The 19130-nt window shown below is 41.8% G+C and overlaps 1 protein-coding gene across 1 annotated transcript in view; it reads right to left on the bottom strand.

Moving 5' to 3' along the window:
• Positions 1-227: 227 nt before the first annotated feature.
• The window catches only part of LOC115380406 (transient receptor potential cation channel subfamily M member 1-like), a 50641-nt gene continuing 31738 nt past the window's right edge, over positions 228-19130 (bottom strand). The window contains exons 19-29 of the mRNA XM_030081580.1: positions 19096-19130; positions 18629-18769; positions 17951-18079; positions 14780-15031; positions 13665-13839; positions 12543-12563; positions 11454-11598; positions 10245-10447; positions 6006-6138; positions 4443-4819; positions 228-1333 (exon numbers count right to left, since the gene is read on the bottom strand). The exon at positions 19096-19130 is cut by the window's right edge and continues 94 nt beyond it. Of these exons, the coding sequence (XP_029937440.1) occupies positions 534-1333; positions 4443-4819; positions 6006-6138; positions 10245-10447; positions 11454-11598; positions 12543-12563; positions 13665-13839; positions 14780-15031; positions 17951-18079; positions 18629-18769; positions 19096-19130 (2411 nt within the window). The 3' untranslated portion in view covers positions 228-533. The remainder of the gene's footprint in view (positions 1334-4442; positions 4820-6005; positions 6139-10244; positions 10448-11453; positions 11599-12542; positions 12564-13664; positions 13840-14779; positions 15032-17950; positions 18080-18628; positions 18770-19095) is intronic.

Genomic DNA, 19130 nt, shown 5'->3' with positions numbered 1-19130 from the left:
TTTTGAGCAGCTTGTCCAATCGCTTGGTGTTTTTGTCTGTAAGGCTACCTCCCCAGCACACTGCAGAAAAGAAGAGTGCACTGGCCATCACCGCGTGATAGAACATGGTGATCATCTCTACATACACATCAAAGGACCTCAGTGCCCGCAGGAAGCACAGACGGCTCTGCCTCCTCCTGTAGAGGGCTTACTCTGATTAAATAAAATAAAAACAAAAACAACACTGATCTCATTTTGAAGTCATTCATTTTTATAAATTGATGATCTTCTTTACTGCATTTTATTTAAACCTGCTTTACTATCCCTTTTCCATATGTTTGTAACAATCTGAAAATGCATAAATTATTATTATTATTATTGTGAATAATAATAATAATTATAATAATAATAAACAAACAAAGTGACATTTCCACTGATGGTACTGACTTTGGCATGTTAATATGCAGATACTGCCCTGTGTAATAAGCAAATAAAAGATAAATGAAATACCATAACAAACCAAACCTAATCCAGCAAGCACCAGCCATCCAATATTAACAGGCAGCACTGTGTTTGGAACCTGTCGTGGATTGTCCACCAGCCTTTTCCCCAGGGCCATCAAACGCTGCCACCAGGTCTTTGACACTACCAGCTGAAAGATGTTTCTCCTGACTTTCCTTCTTCTTCTTCACCTTGCGAGGGTTGGTGTTCAGGCTCTTGGACCTGAGCGCCGGGTACACCCTGTCCTCGGCCACCAGCAAATGTTCTGAGTCTTGCAGTGCCTCCTCACTCCCCCTACCCTGGTTACCGTCTGTCGTTTCTACTTTGTGTTCCCCAGCAGAGAGTTTAGGTATTTCCTCTTTAACTTCCTGGTCACCTTCACTGGCTTTGGGTATGTTGTCACTGGACACAGATACTTTGGGCACCTGGCCAAAGGGTGAAAGGTACTCTGAGAGGGTGGCTGCTGTGGTAGGGTTGGTGACACAGTTCTTCTCTTTTTCTCCATCTGTGGAGTTGTACATGATACCACTCATGGACCTCCTGTTAGATGGTGGGGAGCCACTGAGAGTGGGTGAGGGTAAATAGTGCATGATTTTTGACCTTTCAAGGGGGTATGAAACAGCTGCATTCAGTTTGGTTTTCTCCTCAGCCTTTACTTTTTCCAGGACATCACCCATTGTGACAGGGATAGGTTCAGCTGAAGCTGGGGAGGTTTCTTCTGCTGGAGAGGTTTTCTGGTCTGGGTCACAAGAGGATATCAGGATGTCAACGCTGGAGCTGGAATGAATGTGGTCTTTTAGTCCCACAGACTCCACTGTCAAGCCATACTCCTTGATGGTAGTGTTCCCATCACCTGCAAACATACGGCACATAGTTGTTAGGCGAGCCTATCTACTGGTTTACATATGCAAGTACAATACATGTGTATTTGCTTAGACCCCCAATATTAGACGAGGGCGTTTTTTCAGGGCATTTTCAATGGAAAAAATATCGTCATATATTCGGATCAATACGGTAACTTAAATATTTAAACTATGTAAATACAAGTAACATAGGCTTTGTTAATAATAAACTCGTGCCATTTGTGCGCAACCCTGGGGGGGCTGCTGCATGGCCCGGTCGGGAATGTCTCACGGTACCAGTCCGTGGACCTGTGGTTGTGGACCGCTGACATAGATTATCAAACAAGGTGCATTGTTCGGCTTTTAAATAAACTCCATGTGACGCCAGATGTTTCATTAAATTCGACGTGTTACCTCCCTTGCATGAGGTTGCTTTAAGGCGTCTGCTGCATGGCGCAAAGTCTGCATCCTCCTTAGACGTGAAATGTAGCCAAACCTTGGAGCGTTTTGCCTTTGGCATCTTCATTGATCCTCTCACTATCAGTTCTGATCAACAAGTGTGCGGAGTAACGGCACTGACGTCACGTTCAACAACCACATGTTGACGCCGGAACACCAGGGGCCGGCACCGGAATGAGGCACACAAATTTTCGTTCTTATTCGGTCTCGTTACTACCGTTTATGTTGGAACCGGTGCCCTATTGGCACCGCGTTTCAGTACCCAACCCTAGTGGTAAGACTATCTATAAATTAAACTATAATTTAAATACTGGCACAATGAGATCAAAGACAATGATTACATCACCTTTAAGATGATGAGAAAAAGAGATGACTTGCTCTAAATGTGAATATTTATTTAACTACCATCTACAAAATGAACTCATTTGATGAATAAGGATTTAAACACGGAATTAATATGCATATATACATATGTACAATTAAAATAAGTACTAAATGCATGAATGAATGGGTAAGTGAAGCTAGCAAGTTATTGCCAACAGAATGAATGAATGAAATTGGAATTGATTTAATGAAATTCTAAATGAAAGGGCAGATTTCTACCTTTACAGCTAACTGATGGGGGGAATAATTTAAGAGAGCTCTTTACAGTCAAGTTCAGTTTAAGCCACAATTTATTTAAAGTGCACATCACCCAAAGAGTCTCTGTACCCTTCTCCTAGTCAAGCAACTTCAAACAGAATTAATGTTGACTTGCAGAATTTGGCCTTGCAGCAACGTGACAGCAGTGTTACACACAGACACACAGACACACACATGCGAGATTTGTTCTCCAAGACTTGTTCAAGTTCTCGCACCTCCCTGGAATCCCACTATGCTTACTACCTTCCCAGTTTGTTGCTTCCTGTTTGCTGCTGGAGAGAGCACTCCTATTGGTTGCTGACACCACTCATGTCACTGAACTTGACTATTTGCATGAGCCAAGACTAAAGACTTCTGATAACATCCAAGAGAAAGTTCAAAAACTCCAAGGCAGCTCTTCTTGTTCATTAAAAGGGAGAAATTGTTGGAGGAAGACCTAGGAAAACAAAAACAGATAGAGTTTTCTTTTGAGTTTTCTCCACTCAATACAGCACTAAGGCCAGTGCAGTTTGTAATGTCATTAAGAGAAACTGGAATCTCATTAAGTATGATGAAACCCTGAATGGTATTTTCCCTGATCCCCCTTTGTTCTGTTTCACTCGGGGACAGACTAGTGCATAGCTATCTTCCAGCTGAACGTGCCACTTTCGTTCACACACCCCATTACCAACCAGACATATACATGTAGACACTTCGTAAACTGTAAATCCACACATATAGTGTATATTTTATTGTGCTCTAAATGTAATGCCTTCTATGTGGGACATAGTAAACGCAGACTACAGGACAGGGTAGCTGAGCACAAGTATGATATCAGATCAGGAAATTATGATTACATCATGGAAAGCATTTGAAAGAAGCTCACGATGTCTCTACTGCTTCTTCTTCTTCCTTCACAGCTATAGGGATTGACATGGTTCTCCCTAGTGCTAGAGGGGGGAACAGACAAAAAATCCTCAACAAGAAAGAGAGTATATGGATATATCAGCTACAGGGTACTTCATTCCTGGGTCTGAATGATTCCCTGGATTTGTTTGCCTTTCTCTGATCTATCCTCAAGGTCCTTCTCCAGGATGTTGCTTATAATTATGCTTGATATTTCAGTGTTTTTCCCCTAGAATTAACACCACTGTAAATAGTTGCTGATCCATGGGGGTCATCAGTATATTCATAGCTGTGTGTATTATGTTAGATATGTATTCTATATAATTGTATGTAAACAAATGAATTGTAATGTGTTTGCTGACCCCAAATGGCTATTTATGGTATTGCTATGTATTTTCTCTCAGAGATGTTGCCTATTTAACAGATGATGAGTGACACCTGTGTAACTTTTCCCGATGAAGGCCATGCTCTGGCCGAAACATGTTGGAGCTTCTTCTTTTTTTTTTTAATCATGTAAGCCACCTTTAGTAAAGGCTTTTTAATGAACAAGAAGAGCTGCCTTTAAATTTTTGAACTTTCTCTTGGAAATATCTCCCCGTAAGTCCAATGAGCGCCTTCTTGGGTTATGAAATGAACCTTTTTTAAATGAAATGTTGACACGCTGTAGCCTTCTCCTACTCTTCCTTACTTCTGATAACATGTTTGATTTTATCAGAAAGTCAAGATTAGAAAATGACTGAGTCAGATTGAGTTTTATGACCACCTCATGCCAAATGATCAAGATGACAGGAGCACCCCCACACCCACCCCACCCCAACTCTAACAAAACACTTGCCCTTTGCATGGATGCCCTGGATGCATTAGCAGTTTGGAACTAATATGATTCTTCTGTATGGAGCTGCCAACAGTGTCTTCGTGTGCTGTTTTCTTGTTTGATTCTCAAAAAAGCTGTGTTTTTTCAAAAATAGCTCAGCTATTGTCTTAGTACTGAAAAATGTAGTTAAGCTAGTAACATCACCACATGTAGCAGGACTACTCCCCAATATGGGTGTCTTGTCATGCCAATACTGATTTTGTTGTGTCTTGTACTGTCTTGTGTCATGTCTTGTTACATCTTGTCATGTCTTATCATACCTGATATAGGAATACCCTCACTGATGCTTCCTTGTCTCTCGTTGCTGAGCTGGGCTTTCCTGTTGCCAGCCTCCATATCTCCAGACACAGATTGCCGTTCGTCAGTATCTAGGTGGTAGCGGTAGAGGCTGTATCCGTCAGCGCTGTTGACGCTGCTGTGGCGGAGCAGTGCGCTTGGTTCACAGATGGAAGATCCCCTAGAGTGAGTCCGGACTAGCTCGGTTTTGTCAATGCCCGCCAGCTTCTCCAAAGCATTCATCATCCGGGTAGAGAACTCTTCCAGCTGAGCAAGGCGGAGGTCCACTGTCTGCAGAGAGGCCTTCATGGAGTGCTCCCTCTCATTCACTTCCTCCAGGCGCATGGACATGTTCTCCACCCTGTACAACAGATGCTGGCTTAAGATATAGTTTTCCCTCCAGCTTGTTTTATTTGGTTCAAGCAAAAGTTTACTTTGGAGACCCAAGTATGTGGTGCTGGAACCTAACTGTTGATGTTGTTGTTGTTCTTCTGCGTTTAAAGTATCTCAGATACTGGAGGAACTAGGGATGGGAAGATTAACCGATTCATGTCAATACACGGATACACGGGGGCACAATGTGAGTGCATCGGTGAAGCAGCCGTGAATAGAAAGAATTTTGGGATGAAATCGAGATGCATCGTTTTTGCATCATTTTTGCATCTTTGCATTGATAAAATTCAATCCATTTGATTATTAGATGTTCTATGCATTTATTTAGAAAAATGTCCAATTCAGTAATTTGACATTATAGACTATTTCTCCTATATTACCTTATGTTACAGAGCAGATGCCGACTGCTGCAGAGCAGCATGGTTTAACTCGTGTGTTGGGAAGGCTGAGGCTGAACAAATACACACACCAGCGAACTACAAATCAAAAGTCTGGAAACACTACAGATTTTACATGAGAGATGCACAACTTGACAAATCAAACGCAATTTGCAAAATGTGCTCTGCTGCTGTAAAGTACACAGGTAGCACAACTAACCTTGTGAAAAGTCCTAATTTTATTTGGTTATTAAATAATCAAACTCACTGAATTGCATAGCACCATTTCTTTGTATCATCATATTGCGCCGAATCGCATTGTGTTGAAATCATTAAATCATTTAAAGCAAATCGTTAAATCACACTTCATTGTGACTGGGGGATGAATTGTATCATATCACATCAGTAGTTGCTGCTTATGTATCTTTAATATACTGGATGGCTGGCAGTGTATTGAGATGCACACCGTATCGGCCACAGACCAGAGATACACAACCCTAGTAAGAAAGACAAAAAACAAACTTAACACCAGTGTTGGGTATGTCTCCCAAAAAAGTAATCAAGTAAAGTAATTACTTTCTACAAATGTTATCTCATTACTTTACTCATTACAGGCTCTAAACACAGCATATAGTCACTATATGACAAACACTATATAGTGAATGATGAATGAGTGAACAAGTGGGCCATTTTGAATACAGCCTACGTGTGCCCTATTCTCCTGACCCACGCTGGCAAGTTTGACTTCAACTGTTGATTACTGACAGTGACTCTTACCTTTCAGAGGTGACTCTGATTCTCTCACTGTTGGACGACTGTTTTTCATCCTCTTTCTCACGGAAATATTCCTCCACACACTGTTCCTCAAATTCATACAGACTCTTCAGCTCCTCTGCATTCAGTACCAGCTCTGACAAATATCAAGAAACAAACATATTTTCACAAATATGGGAAGGGGGTTTAAAATTGACAGTGATGTGTCTGAGAGAGTTGGAGATGGAGATGCTACCATTTATGCAATGCTAACATTATAATACACACTGTGCAGAGAGGCCACAATTTGTATTCGCATCTGTTTGATGAGACAATATTTGTACTAGGAAGTGGATATCGGTGTGGTTTGAATCAAAAGTGGGAGAGTGGTGTTCTGGAAAAAAAACAAACCTTATTATTTTAGGATAAAAAATGTTAAAGTGATTGTTCTTCAATCACCTATCATAATAATTAAGTACACTTTCGGATAATATTGGTTTATGGCTTTCTTATAGCCAGTAAAAGAATAATTTAAAAACTGAAATATTTAGTTACTAATCACTCTCAAACCACTACTGTAAAATACCCTCCCAAACATGTGAATAATGGCCAAATCAGTTGCAGAAAGTGTGAATGAGTGTGCAAACAGGTCTACAAGAATCTTCAAGACCTAAAGAGCCACCAGCCCAAGAATGGTTGGCGAAGCAACAAGTGGTGCACAGGATTTACCCATGATGAGACGCAGGACAGGCCAGGCATAGAGTTACCCCTGCAGTGCCCAGAACCTCCACATACCAGGAGCTCCAGTCCCAAGCAGAGTAGTAGATCACTGATGGTCGGAATGGCCTCCAGCTAAAGAAGATCGGCTCCAATTGGAAGCTAACAGTCAGAGGGACGAAACCAAGCCAAGAAACTTCTGAAGATGATGAGCATCAGAAGAGCGCTCAGACACAGCAACCTCTATCAAAAGCTGCACAATCCCCCACATCAACAGAGAAGATCTACCAGCTAAAGCAGGAGCAGTGAGCTTTGAAGTGATGGCTCAAGGAAGTAGGAGAAGAAGAGAGAGGTACGCTGGCAAGACTCTGCAGCACATCCACAGGAAGTGGCTCAACACTCTTTGCAGGGAAGAGGGTTGAAGAAGAGAGCAGAGAGCAGGCCAGGAGATGGTCAGCCATCATCACAAACTCTTTAGGTTCACCAAACAGCTGCTTGGCCAGTAACATCGCAGCCACCTTGCTTACTTCGATGAGGACATAGACCACCATGTCCGCAACATCTATAGCAATGCCACTAGGGAGGAAAACTAAGGGGACCCATTTTTTTCTGTGTGGAACCTAACCAAACCAAATATAACAATGCAAAAAATATCAACTATTCCACTGATTCAAACTGCAGCAGGTGGACTATAGGTGTGGAAATGCTGAAAACAGAGACTTACAAACCTCCATGCAGAAGGTTTCTGGATTGTCAAGGAGGAGAACTTAAGGAACGTCAAGGGGTTCAGGATAATTTTGATGCTCAGTGACAAGGGGAAGACTTTCTTGTCTATCATCTGCCGCTTGACCAAGCACCTCGTGAAGATTGGATACACCTCTGTGGAGAACGGTGGACTCCCAGAAGTGTCAGGATGCTTGGAACCCTCGAGATTAGTAATACCGCTGACCAGAGAGCCATGAGAAGGAAAAGAAAATCTGGCAGTTTTGTGGCTGGATCTCACCAGGTATCATCACTGAATACACGATTTCAGTGATCCTGAATCATGGCGGCGTGCAGCAGTGCAACAAATTCTCTAGCTCCCAGGATACAGCCAGGTTGGAGAGTGATGACTGTGCTCACCAGCGAACTAAGGTGTTGACAGACATTTTTAACATCTCATCATCATTGTCCCAGGCATCTGTACCAACATGCCTGAAGACCTATGCTATCATTCCAGCCCCCAAGAGCTCCACAGTGTCATGTTTGAATGACTACCACCTGGCACTAATGCCTACAATAACGAAGTGCTTTGAGAGGCTGGTGATGTCAGAGATTAAGAGGACCTCCAGAATTTCCCTGGTTGGGATCAATAAAGTATATCTATCATATCTATCTATCACCAGTGAAACAGTGGACCCCTATCAATTTGCATATAGGAAGAACTGCTCCACTGCTGACAACACCTCCCATGTGATTCACCCAGCTCTCACTCATCTGTAGAAGAAAGATTCCTATACCAGATTGCTCAGCCTGCAACACCATCATCCCCCAGACTCCAGTCACTACTTGGACTCTTAATGAACAGGGCCCAGTCTGTCAGAATCCATGGCACCACATCCCAAACCATCACTCTGAACACAGGCTCCCCCCTGGGGTGTGTCCCGAGCCCCCTCCTGTACACACTGCTAACCTTCGACTGCTTACCTTACTATCCAGGTAATCACATAGTTAAGTTTGCAAATGACAAGGCAGTGGAGGGACTTATCACAACAAGGAAACAGCATACAGGAAGAAAGCGGGTGAACTGGCGGCTGAAGATGATAGTGGACTTCTGATGGTCTGCCCCGTCCCCCCCTTCACCTCCTTATTGATGGAGCTGAGGTTGAAGTGGTCTCCTGCATTAAATACCTGGGGCTGCACTTTGCTAATGACCTCACCTGGAGCCACAACATAGTCTGCTTGATAAAGAAGGTCCACCCGCAGCTTTACTTCCTGAGGAGGCTAAAGTGGGCAGGTCTGTGCCTCTCTATTCTCATCTCCTTCTACAGGTGCATGGTGGAGAGCATCCTCACCTCCTGCGTCACGGTTTGGTACAGCAGCTACTCAGCTGCAGACAGAAGAGCACTGAAGCAGGTGGTCAAGTCTGTCCAGCGGATCACTGGCAGCAGTTTCCCACCTTATGGGACATTTATACCACCAGGCGCAGGAGCAGGGTGTCCTGCATCATGGCAGATGCCATCCACCCTGCAAACAGACAGTTTGTGAGCACCTCCAGGCTGAGGATGATGATCTGCTGACCAGGGCACCCTTGAATTCCTCCAACTCTTCCCCAGCTGTCAACTCAGCTGGGGAAGAGTTGGAGGAAGTCAAGAGGCCTCTGATCAAGTCTTGTATTCCGCGAGGCCCAATTAGAGCCTGCATTGATGACCTGACAGTAATGCACTTGGATGTGCTTTAAGCCCAGAAAATCCAGATCGCTAGTACTGAAACGGGGGAAGTTAACTGATATATTCCACTTCTCGATCCAGCAAGGAAGGTGACTGCCTTTGACACAGCAGGGGAGAGCCCCCCACCCTAGTCAAAGGTGGCGGTGTGGCTTCTTGGAGCAGCATGTCATTAGCAGACGGCAGACTTTGGGAAGCAGCTTCGATTGGCAGAAACCATCATAGAAAACAACCAGAGACCAGACATCATGCTGTTCTCCAAGACAGCCAAATGGGTGGTCATGCTAGAGCTCAGAGCTCCTTGGGAGGAGTGGATAGAGGAAGACAGTGAGAGAAAGCAGGACAAGACTTATAGAAGAGCGCCACAGACTGGGGTGACATCCACGATGCATGCTAACTGAGATGCATCCTATCTGAGATGCATCCTTGAGCTTCACAGCTTAAAGGTGTTTGATGTTGAGGTTACATCACTGATGATGTGTCCAAGTGTATTGGTAGATATATGTTACAATCTGCTTTGGTCTTATTTCCTGTGTGCCATTCACTAAATCTTAGTTGTAATAAAATAGTTTTTTTTTTTCCCTTCCTCAAACACAGTTCACAAACATGGGGGCTAGGCATGGATTCTTTGGTAGAATGGCTAAGGTTCACACTGTTACCGTGATGCGAATTTCCATACTTTTTGTATGACTTCCCTTAAGACAAAGTGCTTCAATCTAGAAACTTTCTTCATGTCAGGTATATTAATGTATTTTTTTCAGTCAATCAGATGGTTTTTACATTTAATGCACTGAACACTTGAGACAAGCTGGGAAAGGCATTTTCTGATACTCCTGGAAGGTAAGTCATTTGGAAATTTCCCTGATATCACCAGTCCTGAAAAGCAGTCTTCCTACTCACTATGCCACCCTCTTGCCAAAACTGCCTTTGGGAAAATCAATTGTTGCACTTGAATCTGTAGCATATTTGGTAGGTTATGTGTTTACATGTATTTATTGTGTACATGTATACTGTCTTTACATGACAGCAACTCTTGCTGTCTTTTCCAAGACAAAATTTCTTTATGGAGATGAAAAAAATTAACTTAACACAAAACATGAAAACTGTAAACTGCTCTTACGGAGTCCTCTGTCTCTGTCATCCTGGTCACCCTCCTGCTTTCTCTTACAGCGGCAGCAGAGATGCTTGAGGACGATGTAGATGTGGGAGAAGATGATGAGTGGAGGAGGAAGGATTGGACGGTCATGGAAGGTCATGATCAGCTGGTAACGCTGGAATTTCCAAACCTGGTTGGAGATGGACTTCACCTCAAAGAAGGTGTTGCTGTTGAAGAATGAGATAAATGATGGTTGTTGATTTTTTTTTTTTAAACCATTTAAATCACTGTTTTTTTATCCACAGTATGTGTGTGTGTGTGTGTGTGTGTGTGTGTGTGTGTGTGTTTATGGTTTCTTCTTATAGTGATAAAGGCAACTCTGCAACAAGTGCATACAGTGCAGTCAGTGCAGTGCAGTGTATGGCTTGCAAACTGAATGCGTGGAGAAAGTAACTCGGTCCATAGCCTATTTCATCTCAAAGACCTGCACTCCTACAGGGTTGGGTTGATAAGGAAAATGTTTAGGTGACAGTTCAACCCTGCTTAAATCAATAAAGTTTCTGTACACTGGTCTGGTAAAATTGATAGATTTTGCGAAAAGGGTTTTTACTGTTGCTGATGGGATGCAGTTGGTTTTACATTTGCAGAATCCTAAGTCTAGGTGTAGTTGGACCACTAAAATGATATAATTTAATGAGGATTTTAAAAAATGCATTAAAAATTGTTAAATTTATGTATATTAAGACACTACAACCTCATGAGTTAAAGTCATTTTTCTTTTGTCCTTAAATGTAAATACATAAGAATTAATTTTTCACAAGTCAGTTCCCAAAAGAATGTTTACTGGTAAATTAATTAATTAGAGCTGGTAAACAAGGATAAAATATGGTCCAATTCTCCCTTTAACTTTATACATCCTTTTTGAGCGTTTTTGTCTCATGTGACTTCAAGGGTCACAAGAAGAATATTTTATCTATCTGTTTTTTGGGGTTCTGTGATCTCTGACCTTGACCTTGTTACTATTGGTTTCTTGAAATACTGATGATTTTGAACTCAAATGTTTTCTACTGCTGACTTTATTCTAAGTTTGTCAGAACTGGCATCAGCTAAATGCGTCATGGAGATGTTAAAATTAGATTGCAGACTGAGAAGTGTTGCAAAAAACGAAAATTATCTCCTGAATTGAAAGGTTCATATTTTGCTTGAGAAAGGTCAAAGGTGGTTGGTACGCACTTGAAGACAGCGATGAGTAGGTTGACAAGCAGGATGTTTGCCACGAGGAGGTAACAGGCCATGATGGCTGGAGTAAGCCAGGCTCCAGGAATACAGGGAGGGAGTTTCTTCCCATCCTCATCATACATGTTGTCACCACAGGGTGCTAGAGAGCAAGGTAATGTTTCACATAATTTGTTAGTAATATGCACATATAAAAATGTTTCAACACAGATGATTTTACAGATGAGTTCAACAACACCATCTACTCCCATCAGTAATTTAGTCCAGATATCTTCCCTTAAGGCAATGATTAGGAACCTGTGATGAGTGAGCCATTTCTGGCTCTTTGACAGAAATCATATAGCTCTCAACAGAAACTGAGTTTTATGAGGAGCACAAATTAATAGCTAAATTACAATCAATGTCTTTAAGCAAAAATGAATGAATAAAAACAAAAAAGAAAAGGTTCCTGACCCCTGCATTAAGGGGATAAATCAGGTTTGTGTTTGACTGTCCAATTGATAAGTCATGACTGATAAATCATGAGAATACAAACACCAAAATCACATGAGAAACTTTAACTTTAATCCTCCGTGTATCAGCAATCCTAAAGGAAATGATGCTAGGTCTGGCAGTTTTCTGTAGGAGATGGTACAATTTATACATGAGAGATGCAAAATCTTTCAGCAGCAAAATTTACTTTTGCAGAAAATGATGGTGGATGATGAGAAACACTGCATAGCCAAAAAAAAAAAAAAAAAATGCATTGAAGATAGGGTTGCTGCCTTGTAATACTGCCAAAAATAAGACTGACTACGTTATTAAAATTACTGTATGCTATTAAGGAGTGTGTATTATGCTTGGAGCACAAATGCACATGATCTACAGGGAACACATTGATGATTTGGTGTCTTTGTTCTCATCACTTAAAAGGGAACCTGACCCACAATCTATCAAAACCTAATGTATTCCTTTAACATGTAGATAAGTGTACAAATAACTTCACATGCAATTTTACTGGCAAGTATTTGTCCAAGCACTATGCAGTTTAGAGTGTATTGTGCACATTTTGGAAGTCCTTTTTTGTTTATTATGAGAAATACTTACGATTGATTTCCATCGCATAGACTACCAATCAAACAGTCCAGGTCAAGCAGAAAAGTTTAAAGAGAAAAAAGAGAGGAAATGACTGTATTAACAAAACATCCTAACCATAAAACCCCAGTCAACAAGGAGGAAGATGACATTTTCACTTTGTACTCACTGACATGCCAAGGAACGGTTTCAAGATCATACAAGACTGGCTAACTGGCTAAATCTTGTAATAGGCAATTGATTGTTTATTTCACCCAAACGTTTGTTTCATTATTGCTATTCTGTTCACTGTTTTCTCTGTTCCTGCTGCATCTTGTTTTAAGATGACTGCCAAAGCCAAACTGTTGCTGTAAACCTATGGGGCCTGCAGAATAGAGCTCAGCACTGGCATCTCCCTGATGCCCTCTGATATGATGGTGCCTATAGCATTTGCCTAACCTGCCCTGCCTCACTAAAAACTCACTCACGGGCAGGCTGTGGCATGTTTATATTGAAAGTTCATGGTAATAAACTGTTAAAGAGTCTTTTATTGGGGAAAAAAAGTTCAATAAATGCATTGCGTTTTCAAAATCAATAAGTAATCATGGATTACAAAGCAGAAGCCATCTGACATCATAACACAACTGATGGTCCCAACCCCATTGATAAAGCAAGAAATTCCACTAATTAACCCTGATAAGGCACACCTGTGAAGTGAAAACCATTTCAGATGACTACCTCTTGAAGCTCATGGAGAGAATGCCAAGAGTGTGCAAAGCAGTAATCAGAGCAAAGGGTGGCTATTTTGAAGAAACTAGAATATAAAACACGTTTTCAGTTATTTCACCTTTTTTTGTTAAGTACATAACTCCACATGTGTTCATTCATAGTTTTGATTCCTTCAGTGAGAATCTACAATGTAAATAGTCATGAAAATAAAGAAAACGCATTGAATGAGAAGGTGTGTCCAAACTTTTGGCCTGTACTGTATATACTGTGTATGTGTGTGTGTGTGTGTGTGTGTGTGAGAGAGAGAGAGAGAGAGAGAGAGAGAGAGTGAGAGAGAGAGAGAGAATCACATATTTTAAACCAGAGATGAGGGAATAAATAATTGATCAGTCATCTAGGAAATCTTACTATGAATTCTAGTCTTACGGTCTATGGAATCTGCAAACACCTCGCCGTAGATCATCCAGTAGGGCATGTAGAAGATGTTGCGGGCCAGGCGCCATGTTGGCTCCTCATCTGGGTGAAGAATGGCCTGTCGTGCCACGCCGAAGCTCATCAGCACCACCAGCATAATCACCACAAAGTAAAGCATGTCAATCATCTGTAATTCATCAAAGACATATCAGTGTTTGGATTAGTTGGAGCAGTTTGTAATAAAGCATCAATGTACGGATGTGTTTATCAATCCAGTGATGCTGCAAAAAATGTAGAAATTAACGAAACCAAAGTGAGTGCAATTTGTATTTGTTTTGCATCTTGCCTTATAGGGCAAAGTTGAATTGTTAGCTTTGCACCAACCCCAGTAGAGAAGAAAATGATAAAGAAGAGAAGATAAATGCAGTTTTCAATTATATTTCCCAAAATAGTAGCGGCAGCTGAGGTGGCAAAGACTTTTTGTAGGGGGGCAAGCTGCCATGGCAGGCTACCCCCTAGATCAGGGGTGTCAAACTCGTGCCATGGAGGGCCAAGAGGCTGCAGGTTTTCATTCCAACCAACAACTCCACCAGGTGATTTCACTGATCACCCCACCTCCAAACAGAGAGGCAGGACTAATCAGTGAAATCACCTGGTGGAGTTTTCGGTTGGAATGAAAACCTGCAGCCTCTTGGCCCTCCATGGCACGAGTTTGACACCCCTGCCCTAAATCCACCACTGACATAGATACATAAGACATTTTGAGGAAAAGTGAAATGCCTTAGACAGTTAGAGCCCTCCTGGTGTGCAACCCATTTCAGGCACACCTTGCTTGCTGTGACTCCCTCTCATTTACATACGGCTTGATAAATCAAATGGAAAAGGGAAAATATCAAAAGGTGGAGATGAAATGAAAAAAAGAGAAGTCTGCTTTATATTTTTTGAAATTTACTTATCCTTCGTAATTTTATTTTAGATATTTTCCTTCTCTCTCTTTTTCTCCCTTTCTCTCTTTCCATTGCAGTTTTCAATTTAAATCTTCATTTTCAGCTTTTCCTTTCCCTTTCCATTTTCTATCTATCCATATATCTAATTAGAGCACCCCGTATTCCATCAGAGCAGCCTACCATTTTGCCAATCATCATGACGTAAGGCCCCAGATACTTGTTGACGCCAAAGATGTCCAGGACTCGGATGTACCAGAAGATGATGTCGACACAGTAGATGACTCGGCCATAGCCCATGTAGGGCTCGTTCTGTAGCCGCAGTAGCAGCCCCACCAGGAAGACAGAAATGGCCACCAGGTCTGTGATGTTCCAGTACTCCTCCAGCCAAACGTTGATCTTTTGCTTCAGTTTCCCTGGTTCCGACATCAGGATCTGAGAGCAAAAGAAAGAAGTTTCAGGCCAGCTTACACTATAAACATACACTTAGTGGCCACTTGTACAATCTAATCCAAGTTTATTTTTCTGATACCTAGAATGCTCAGGATTTCTTTTTGTCACAGCTATCGAAGTTTTCTTTCAATTGGCATTGAGCTCATAGTTAGTGCTGCTGTTGAACTGGACTGCATTTTATTTAGAGGTGTTTCTAATATTCTGTCCCTCTCATGTTTATAAATAGGATGGACAAAAAATAGAAACACCTCTCAGCATAATGTAGTCCTGTACAAGACCTCTGCAAACTACAACCTCAATAATAAACATATAATTAAATTTACATGTTCTCTCAACACAAACTGAACCTTATAAACTATTTTTATTTATTTATTTGGAAAGAGATAAAATTTGACTAGCTTGAATCAAGAAATCTGTCCTCACTAACTGATTTGCCATATTTTCCCAGTTTGTCAACAATGAAATTTGGTGTCATGTGGACATTGTTGGGAATTCCTCCCCACATATAAATTGTCCAATCTAGATTGAAGAATGAAATCCTACAGTGTCTGTCATCAATCTCGCTCACACACTAAATCTTGTCTTTACGGCATCCATGAGCATCCATGTATCAGTATCCATGTGTGAACAGCATGTTGTAATGGCTTGATGGTGTCTACACAGCACATACCAACTCTGTGCTTCATACTGTTGTGCTTGAAATCACTGTGGCGGAGAGTGACGGTAAGGTTTCTGCTTTATTGGTATAACATCAAAAATATTGGGGGCTTGAGCAAACCAGTTTGTTTTACTTTGGTAATACGGACATCACTGTTGTACTGCAGCATAGTGGACTGCCAAAGGCAGAGGAGGTGGCATTCTGTCCATAAGCAGGCTTCAGGGATTGGAAGGGAAGAGATGCTATTGACCGATTCTCCAAGAGACCAAGAGCACTTGCAGAGGGTTGATTTGTCTCCATATTCCATGACAGGTGCGGCTGGCTTTATGTCATGGTGGGAGGTTTGTGTTCCTTCTGCTGGTTAAAAGTTGGACAAGAATAACGAGGATGGCTACCTACATTGGCCACACTGAAGAACCTGCACTAAGAATGAACCTGCTGAAGAACCTGCACAGCAGCAAAGATGCAGCAATAGATTTCATTATCAAGTGTGCCCCTGTATCTTCGTTGAACTGATGAAGTCGGGCTGCTGCTTCGGAAGCAAAATGGACGTGATATTCCAGAATTTCATGAGAATTCTCCCATGAGAATGCTGGTAGCCAGCAGGGGGCGCTAGCGTCAAGGTGCCATAAACCTCAGCTATTGCAAGCTGCCATGACTGCTGGATGTGAGTGGCAGGTAGCACTGGCATCCCGGTGCCAGGAACCCAGAATGATGAAAACTGGAGGGTGCTGGCATCCCAGTGCCAGGAGTCCTGAATGAAGGAAACTGCTGCTGTTGCTGGCATAGAGCTGTGAACGTTGGGAGAGCCTTGACATCCTGGTGCCAGGAGACCCTGCTGGAGGAAGCTGCTGCTGTTGCTGATTTAGAGCTGCAGAAGGTGTTGGTATCATGGTGCTGGAAGTCTGTGCTGGAGGAAGCTGCTGCTGTTGCTAGAAAAAGCTGTGGAGTGCCCTGGCATCCGAGGGCCGGAAGCCTGTGCTAGGTGAAGCTGCTGCTGTTGCTGGAATAGAGCTGTGGAAGGCCCCTGGCATCCTGGTACCAGAACACCCTGCTGGAGGAAGCTGGTGCTGTTGCTGAATTAGAGCTGAGGAGGGTGTTGGCATCCCCATGCCGGAAGCCTGTGCTGGAGGAAGCTGCTGCTGTTGCTGGAATATAGCTGTGGAAGGCCCCTGGCATCCCGGTGCCAGAAGCCACTGCTCGAGGGTTAGGAGGATTTAAGCAATGCCGGAAGAGGCGTGGTTGTGGTGTGGTCCTGCTCCTGAAACTACGCTAGATAGCTTCAAATAACGACAGCATCTGTTATGAACATTTTAATAGCCCAGCATTTTTAACAAGCATTATGCTGAAAAGGGTTATGCTAAGTATAAGTATGCCATAACACGTGTTCAGGAGAAGTCTGATGACTTTATGCTTCTGTTACCAATGCCAAAGGCACTCTTGTCGTATGAGATGCACCAGGCTTTCTTACTTTTATCATGTGTCAGACGTGAGTAAGATTAGAGAAAGGTTAGGTTTAGGCACCCTTTTCCTAACTTTGCGTTGCTCAAAGTTAGGAAAAGGGTTAGGGTGTGGTGTGTCAAAGTCTACAGACTATAAATGAGCCCAATTTTGAAATTTTGTCCCAGGCCCTACTATGCCCATCTACTGTATGGCCCTATCCGATCCAGCCCAACAAGTCCCATGACATTTGAGGCTCAAGACTAACCAATGCCCGAATTTAATTTTTAGTAAGAGTACACAAAATAGCATGACTCTGTCAAGTTTAGATACACAGATACACACAGACACAAATAAAGAAAGACAGATCAGTACAGAGGGAATTTATATATTCAGCCTAAATATTATAGTGTATGGGGGCATTAATGTGACAAATAAATAAGTAAGGCCCAAGTCTGATTAGGCCCGAAATCACAGACGAAAAAAGAAAAAAAGGCAAGGCATTCTTCCTCAGGCCCCGCTGGGCTTGGGTCAGGTTACTTTTATCCATTATTTAAGAACTCCCAAATTTTAGATACCCATGGTCAAGTTTTTTGTGCTAAACCTTTCTCTTCATGACTTGGAAGGCTTTATTCAGGTAGCAATACAAACTATACACAGTATGCGTAATAGCATAGCATCAACATATCTATGCCACTAATGTATAGTTGCAGCCCTACTTGTACCTTCTGACTTCTAAAAAGACAATTTTTTTCTTGATCCAAGGAGCAGGGTAGTGGCATCAGCAGTGTTTGCATCTGTACCTGTCTGACTTTCTCCAGTCCCAGAGTGATGATGTAAGAGATGACGATCCACTCCTGCAGCGAGGGCCATCTCTCCATTTTGACAAGAATGATGTAGTTGTACAGCATCAGATACACGAGATAGGAAATCTGGAGGAGGAGGAGGAGGTACAGAAGGAGGTCATATATTAAGTCTCAAACTTTTAACTTAATTTTAACATAATGTTTCTTAGGTGAGGTTAAGAATTGATTTATGGAGCAGGATAGTCCATGAGCTAACTCAGGCATAGATAGGGGGTGGAGTATTGTGAATGACTGTGGTCAACCATCACATTCGACTATATACCACTGTAACTTCTTTCTACTGAACTGACAGTAAAGGGCTTTTTACATGGGTGAAGAAATTCATTTCCAATGAGAGGCGAGTGGAGATGAGATAAAGTAAGATAAATATGGCATTGTATAGATGATCCTCTGCCCGGATGTGATATTTACTATTATTATTTCTGTGGTATTAAAAGGTACTAGTTTTATTCTGGGCACAATATCAGACTGTATCTATTGAAATGTGTTTATTCTAAATCTATATAGAGGAGTTTTTTCTATAAATATATGCTGCTGCTGTTTTGACCACGTCATATGTCATTGAGAAGCTGATCTAAAAGTGACATTGTTTTTAATCATCATGTGTGTACTTGCAGTGTTAAACCAGAATTTGGTGAAAGGAGCGTTGTAAAACTCATAGATCATCTTTGCAATGGGAATTCTCCGCCTCTGTTTCTTGTGGTTGTCCTCTTCATCACCCTTCTTAGACATGGTGTCAATATTAGAGACAGCATCCTGAAAAACAATTAGTTTCACAAGCCAATTAATAAGCATTCTACAGGGCACTTTTCAAAACTGGATGGAAAACAGCAAATAATAGAAATGTCAGCAAATTAAAAACTAGATCACATCAGGAAAAAAACAAGGAAAAACAGACAGAATAAAACAAATTATATAAAAGCTTGTCTATAAAAATATTTAAGAATTTCCCAGTTTGGGATCAATAAAGTAAATCTATCTATATATCTATTTTAAAAGACAGCAGTGAATTTGCTCATATAAACGACTGTTCTGTTCCTGAGTGCACTGTTTAATTTCAGAAATGCAATTTTTTTCTATACCTTGCTGGACTTGTCATCATCCTTCTCTTTGCCCT

Source organism: Myripristis murdjan, chromosome 3 (genome assembly GCF_902150065.1).
Source record: "Myripristis murdjan chromosome 3, fMyrMur1.1, whole genome shotgun sequence".
In the NCBI taxonomy this organism is placed as follows: Eukaryota; Metazoa; Chordata; class Actinopteri; order Holocentriformes; family Holocentridae; genus Myripristis; species Myripristis murdjan.
This window is presented reverse-complemented; position numbering and strand designations above follow the sequence as displayed.